The sequence below is a fragment of the Aspergillus homomorphus genome (assembly GCF_003184865.1).
Source record: "Aspergillus homomorphus CBS 101889 unplaced genomic scaffold BO97scaffold_103, whole genome shotgun sequence".
NCBI lineage: Eukaryota > Fungi > Ascomycota > Eurotiomycetes > Eurotiales > Aspergillaceae > Aspergillus > Aspergillus homomorphus.
This window is the reverse complement of record NW_020291989.1, coordinates 21,168-28,400: the sequence shown is the minus strand read 5'-3', so window position 1 is coordinate 28,400 and position 7,233 is coordinate 21,168. Positions and strand designations below refer to the sequence as shown.

The window sequence follows — 7,233 nt, the reverse complement described above, 5'->3', positions numbered from 1 at the left end:
AAAATTGGAATGTGCCCAAGGCAGTAAGTGAGCCTGATTCTCCCTTTCTCTCGTGTTCCTCGACTCTAATACTTCGGCTGGCTTAGTGTGCCGTCTTTGAATTCACACGATCGCAGTCTGCCAACTTTCCATACAGTCGAATCACAGTGTCACCCTACCGCGGTGGCGAGCCATTCCTTGACCTCACATTTCAATTGACTTTCTTCACCAGACCGTTTGTGACTCTCAACAGTCGGTACTTTCCGCTGAACTTAGACTTCGACTTTCCCCCCCTCCCCGACGCTCCAAACAATTCCAGTGAAGGCTTAGTAGGAACATCTGAGTGGCGCCGTGTCCACTTGGAAGTGGCGGGCAAGGCTGGCATAGTGAAAGCTTCCGGAACACTGGGAGACGGGAAATCGCTGCCTTGTCTCGGGGAAAGGGCACATTGGATATGGCTGAAGCAGGCACATATTCGGATTGAGAGCCCTGCCTTGCTTTGAGTCTGATTCGCCTCCCATGTCAGCTAGGGTGGATCAGATTATTGAACCACATTTTACAGCACCTATAACGTTCTGGAGCTATTCGCTCCAGCCATCAGTAATAGCAAGGATTTCGTCTACCAAAAAGACGCCAGTTTTAGCCACAGTATGCCATCTATCGTTGCCATTCGATAGATGACATGCTTTGTTCCTTGTAATATACCATGCCTATTTGTGTTTCAACACAATCTGCGTAGTCTATTGATCATAGATTAATTTACTCCGTACTTCATTATTACACACTAGAGATCCGAGTCCATTTAGTTATATTACTCTCGTCAACCACAAGCTTGACGTCCGTCACTACGCACAAGTTCTTGCTCCTCACCACTAGTCAGAGGGTCGCCGTCTATCGATTATCCGAGTACCTAAGCTTCTCAAAGAATTTGCTGGACATCGCGTTCCACTGTTATCGGCTAGCGGTGGAGAAAGACTGGGAAATCAAGGAGTTCTTGATATCGATGAACGTGAATTTGGACCCGATCCGGCTGTCTGAAATTCAACTATCAGATGATCAGAAGAAGCTGCGGGGAAAGAGGATTTTGGTTTTGATGTCTCATCATCTTCACAGGAGACGGGTACTACAATAAAACAAGCACATTGCTTTTAGATACACAAAGCCATTTTTCATCGCCTATCTCTCGTTGATGTAACTGTCGTTTTGGGGCTCGTGACCGCTCCAAAGTCGTCGAAATCAAAGCTTGTCTAAGCTTTTGTATTCAAGGAACATTCTCAGGCTGTGAGTACTTGTGAATATTACTCAAGATCTTGTTCCCTCTCCATCAACAGTATTACCGGTACTCAACGCAGGTATGTTGCGCCATGTGCATCGGTCAATGTTTTCGTCCAATTGCGTGTTGTAATAACGCACCAGATCGATTGAAGTATTCGGATTTTGGAGATTGTCTGTGCTTCGACGATGGGGCATCAGATCCGGACAGCAGCATCGAATACACGATCAGGCTGCAATCTGAGTTAATATTATTGAGTGCACGATTGAGCATCGCGAGGGTAGGCCTGGTTGCTATGCTTATTTCCCGGATCCGTTGACGACCGGCTCATTAGTCAGAGACAGAGGATGTGACTCGGTTGAAGCCCCGTTTGCAGCCTGTTGCTTGGTTCGAATCGAGGCAGCCTACGCTCAAGATGGTAAAAGACCTAAGAATCATAAACCCGGGGAGTCTCGTTGCGATGGACCAGGTATAGAACCGCTGTCCTCCGAGATACATAGATAGCGCGCTTAGTGGATGTTTTATGATGTACTCGATTCTTATCAACTCTTGCAGCTTGCCACGTACAGTATTACCTGGCCTCTTCACCCTTGCTTGATGCACAATGAACCGAGAATAATTGAGATAACATTTCTGCTTTGCGACCAGTCGCCGCCAGCCAGTAACTGAGCCGACCACGAAGTAGTAGAGTAAGGAACAGGATAACCCCCCACGAAAGAGATAATATGCGAAACCCAAAGACGGAGTACGATGTAACAGAATTTAGCACATTGCTCTGCTAGGTCGGCTAGCGTCTCGGTGTTATGCCGCCCCAAGCCCAGATTGGATGTTATCAACGAATGTTATATTGTGTGACATCGCGCAGTGCGTCCAAAACAGAATCAGGTTAAAGCGGTGAAGGTCACCATCCCGTTGTCCGGAGAGTAGGGTATATAGCCGGGCGTTATGCCTTCTTTTTCGAGGGCGGCAAAAAGAGAAGGGGTTAGACCGGCTTCTTCGAATGAAAGGTTGACGAGGGTTCCACTGGAAGATGGCTCAAACTCCAAAGATGTAGAACCAATGCCTTTCGCAATCCTTCTTCGAAGAGACTGTGCAATGGCAGAATCTTCATCGGTAGCATCTCCAGCCTGCAGATCCTGCAACCACAAATCCCGATCGATCCATTTTCCATCGGCAGAAAACGGAAGGCGAATTATGCAGACAGAGATGATGGTTGATTCGGCGTCATGACCCGCACGCGATCGAACGCCCGCGATCCGCTCGGCTTCATCCAAAGCTTTTCCACCTGGCGGCTTGAGCTGGACGGTTCTTGGTACGGCACCATTCGACATGGGACTTTGGCTGGAACCCATGCTGGAGTCGGAGCATTAGTCAAATATAAATATACCCAAGTGACAACACATACATATTGTAAAGTTACTGCTTGACAGATCAACGACGAAGAACTTCTGCTCTGTCGCACTTACGAGTGAGGCCCTGTTTCTATTTAAACCTTTCACGCCGTCTTCAAGTTACCGAGCGTATCGGCTGACTAACGTTCAGCTGGACGAGCGCGAAAGGCTGGATCCGGTCGCTCTCAAGACCCACTTTAGTCTTCCAATGATGAGGCTGAACGCAATCGCTCAGACCATGTTAGATATGCAGAATAGTGCTTATGTTCAGGCCAATCGAGAAATAGGAAAGGCTGCACAGCCCCTTTCCCCCTTGTCAGCCCGCCTTCCAACGAAAGATAATGGCTCATGTTTTCGACTCGGAACTACGATTAGGCGTGGGGGAGTAAAGTCTCGCGCCTACACCCAGTTGGTTGCCGTTAGCGCGCACATAATTCGACTCCTGAGCATCCTGTAGCACTTGACCACTGTACTAGGACCTTCACGCCATTTTACTAAGTTTTCCGAGTCGTAACTATCTACATATTGATCGCAAAGCTCACAATTTCGGCTTCGGAGCAAGTTTCGAATTGTCGGGCATACCAGCTACTTTTCTTCAATAGGAACAAGGCACAATTCTATGTAACATATGATAAGGTTTCTAAGCAAGCCCCGACCAACATGCCCCCACCAAGTCCACTCGGTCACAACGAGCCATGACAGCTAGAGCAGTCTTGGGTGCTTTAGCTCAATTCTGGCCTAGAGAGATAATAAAGGCCGCTGCATTTCTTAGGATCTCCATGATCTTAAAAGTGTGATCAAATATGTTTCAAGATTGTTCATGTGAAGGACAGATAATTTGTGGAACGGTCGATTTAATGTCTCAATGAAAGAAGTGAATGTGAACGGCGGGTCAGCGCTCATAAAATGTTATAATAAAAAGAGCGCAGTACAGGTAGATCAGTTCTTAGTTCAGAAAAGAGGGGCAGTAAAAGTCCCTGAAAGTAGAGATTCTGTCGTCGTGGCTAGAGACGGACGAATTGTTTGACGTTGTCGTACTGTTTTGTATTGTCAACTGACGTTACGTATCCTCTTGTCGTTTGTCATAAGAAAGACATTATTGATAACAAGTGAGCCACAATGTGGCGTAATAAAGTAAGTACACTGCTTTTGTTGTAAAGGGAACACAACCGAGCGGTGAGCTTCAGCATCACCGCTCAAGTAGCGGCCCCTTGGGCGGTGAACCACCCAGGCGGTGTATCAAGCCACACAATTATAGTCTAGTTAAGATAGTGGCGACAGAATGCGGTCCGCTTGTGATTTTCACTCTTCTATAGATTTGATCTTTACATTACTTTCCTCTCATTGGTCTCTTTAGGCGCAATAAACATTATTAGCTGACTGGAACGAAGAGTCCCTGCGATAGCCGCCCCCTCAAACGCTCATGGGCTTCGTTAACATGTACCGTATTTTAGACTACTACTAAAAGGGCGATTGAACAGACTGCCCGCAATCTCAATAACACTACAAGGGAAAAGCCTTCATTAATCATACATAAAGCTTGCAAACACGGCAAGCTGTGTGACGCTAATATTTGCTTGGCATCCGCATTCGAAGAACTGGTCAAATGACCACATCCCATGCCGATACAATTGGATTTCGGTCGGGATTCGCGTATCATATGGTTAGTGGTTCTAACGTGGTCGCTATCATAAGCCTTACTGATATCCGCTAGGAAACATATTATCCACGGCCGGTACATAAAACAGACAAGGACTTTGACGACCCAGCTACCGGTGAAAGTTGTGATGAGGCGAACCCGATCATAACCCGAGAAGAAAAAGGCGATGACGAAAGTGGAACAGGTGTCAATTGCTTGTTTGCGATAAGCATAATGCATGACTACTCATTGCTAGCAAACTTTCGAGTAATGAATCGAGTATAGGTACTCTGTTTGCCAGTTTTGGATAGTCCAGAGATTGATCATTATTGTTTCTATCCTCGATTCGGCATTGTCTTTAACTTTAGGGACAAGCCGATGATCAGGCCTCGTTTTCTGGTGGGACATATGAATCTTTAGTAGTGCAGCACTATAGAGCACATCGTCGTGATGTATAAAAATGAATACCTCTGTGCCCTAAGCCTAGTCAGACCTTTGATGCTAGAATCAAATCGGTGGCTTCATAGTCTCTCGACTCAAAGCATATTTCTCTGGTTACTTTCCATCATCATGCAATATCGGTTTGAGAAAGTGCCTTGATGCATAGCTTTTGGATTTTTATTTTTAGCTTTCACGACTGCCCTGGCGACACTACCGACTAGCACTTTGACGAGGTGAAGATCGCGAGGTCACGGATTTAACAGAATCAGGTACGATGAATGGAACCGAATTTACCAAAACTCACTTGGCTACATGATGTTTTGGGTCGTCCTCGAAGAAAGATAAGAAAGATATCACGTGTCGAAAGAGGCTGACCTGGATTGCTAATCACAGCCAGGGTGAAACACGTCTTCAATGAGGCATGGTTGCACAATCGTGTGACTAAGGATTATACCCTTTACTCTCTATCTCGTGCCACTTTGAAACTACAAAAAGTATAGAAGCATATTGACGCATAAGTCATTAAACATAAGGTGGGTTGCGGGTTCCTTCAGGTTGACCATCTATGCCCAACCGACATTTGCCATCATCTCTAGTCTCACTACCTACTCAAAGTGTCCCAATTATACGCGGGTAGAGCACTCGAATGCCATTCGCTCTAGTGCTTCGATTCTTCTAATCAGTTGACCCGCCACGTAGATCTCGCGTTCCTCCACAAACTCCATTCAGGCGGTCGCATTACGCTCGGCCGATACTTAGTCATCTCTGAAACGCAGAAGGTAATTCTGGAGCATCGCAGCAGCGTATTTGTCCGGCTTGACCTTGCGGGCGAATGAATTCGACAAGTAAACACTATCACCCAGTGACCAATTTGGGGAGACTAGCTACAAAGAATAACATATTGGCAAAGTATGAGGATTGACAACGTAAGGCTGATCTGGATGCTTCACAAAGAATTCTAAAGATTGTCCGTTGATATCTCTTCCGGTCGCTCGGGTCTTAGAATGGAAGAGAAAGATTCGTTCGGTACACTCGGCCCGGGTGCTGGAGCGCCGTTCTACAGTTCCTGGATCGTTTGTGGTATTATCAAGCTCGCCCTTCCTGAGCAGTTACTCCGTCGATGACATTGAGAACCTCAGGGAGGGTTATGCCACCCTTCGAACGCTCAGAAAAGTCTGGGTCGTCAAGACTTCTCCTATCATCTCATCCAGCTTGACTCTGGGAGCGAGTTTTCCACCGATATTGCGGTTCTCTGCTGGCTGATCCACATTCTCGAAAGCACGAATTATTTCTTACACTGCAAGACCTGTAGTATTATCAGTTTCCACGAGGAGATCGATAATTCTAGATAACGCTTGAAGATCGCCCTCCTGAGACTCGGCTTTGTCTGCATCAACCCATCCTTCTGTAAACCCCCCCCCAAAGTCAATGATGCAAAGATCATCATTCGCGTCAACCAGAATATTGTCCGGCTTTGCATCACCCCAAATGATTCCTGCGGCATGCAGTCTTCTCACCATACTTTGGAGCTGTTCTTTCCACTTTTTCCGAATATGCCAAGGAGTAGCAACCATATCGATATCTGCCAAAGTGCTGTGATGCTCGATGTATTCGAGCAGGATTCCCGAGATGGTGGCGCTGGTATGGTCTCCCTGGCCTTTCACTAGTTCATGTAACTCAGGAGTGCGAACAATATCTGACAAGCCCTGGGATTTGATATCGATCAATGCAAGTATCTCACGATCGGCTTGCTCACTGCAGTGAGTTGGTTTAAAGAATCGGATTGCACCAGACCCGACTAAAACCTTCTTTGGCCGCCGAGGAAAATTCATATCCGTCACATCCTGCAATATTTTGACTGTCGAAGCTTCGATGTAGGGAATCTCGAGCTTTTGAATAGGGGGAGACAAATTAGCCTTCGGTGCGAATTGTCCTATCGGTTGCTGACTTGACGACGACTCAACATAGAACTTCCCATCCACAGCTTTCGGAACAAGGTCAAAAGTTTGCATGTTGAACCAATCGTGAAGAGTTCGCACTCGAGGTTTTTGCTCCTCCGAAGATAAGAGTTTCATGACAGAGTTGCATTTGAATGCAATCCAAAAGCAGATATTTTCCATCGGATCACCCTCATCATTCTCTTCATCACTCTCCTCCCCAGCATAGTCCTCAGAATCCAGTTTTCGCAAAAGAGCCAAGTATTGAGCAGTGGTTTCGGAATCGTTTCGAAAATTTTTGGCGGAGACCGTGATGTGAAATCGTAGGCCGTAACATAGAATCATCAACTCAGTGTCGGTCTCAGCGCCGCGAAAGAATTCGAGAATGTCGTATTCTGGTAACTCTTCCATATCTAGTGGTTGAGTTATCAAAGCCAGAGCAAAAGATCTGAAAATTTACTATGCAGAGAAAACAACAGAAATTCAAGAGTCAACTTTGAAGTGACGATAGGATGAAAGTGACTTGGCTGTTCCAGTTATATCTTCGCCTTGCATAACAGAGAACACACGTAA

General features: G+C 46.3%; 2 protein-coding genes across 2 annotated transcripts; both read right to left on the bottom strand.

Annotated features, from left to right (window-relative positions):
• Positions 1 to 1,766: 1,766 nt before the first annotated feature.
• Positions 1,767 to 2,714, bottom strand: BO97DRAFT_409535 (uncharacterized protein). Its single transcript, XM_025696087.1, has 2 exons — positions 2,658 to 2,714; positions 1,767 to 2,605 (listed from the first exon to the last, which is right to left on the bottom strand). Exon 2 carries the CDS (start codon positions 2,602 to 2,604, stop codon positions 2,134 to 2,136), a length of 471 nt encoding a protein of 156 aa, XP_025545777.1. The 5' UTR covers position 2,605; positions 2,658 to 2,714; the 3' UTR covers positions 1,767 to 2,133.
• A 2,882-nt stretch (positions 2,715 to 5,596) lies between these two features.
• On the bottom strand, positions 5,597 to 7,172 carry BO97DRAFT_409534 (uncharacterized protein). The gene has a single exon (XM_025696086.1). The coding sequence runs from the start codon at positions 7,069 to 7,071 to the stop codon at positions 6,016 to 6,018; it is 1,056 nt and encodes a 351-aa protein (XP_025545776.1). The 5' UTR covers positions 7,072 to 7,172; the 3' UTR covers positions 5,597 to 6,015.
• Between the last annotated feature and the right edge of the window lie 61 nt (positions 7,173 to 7,233).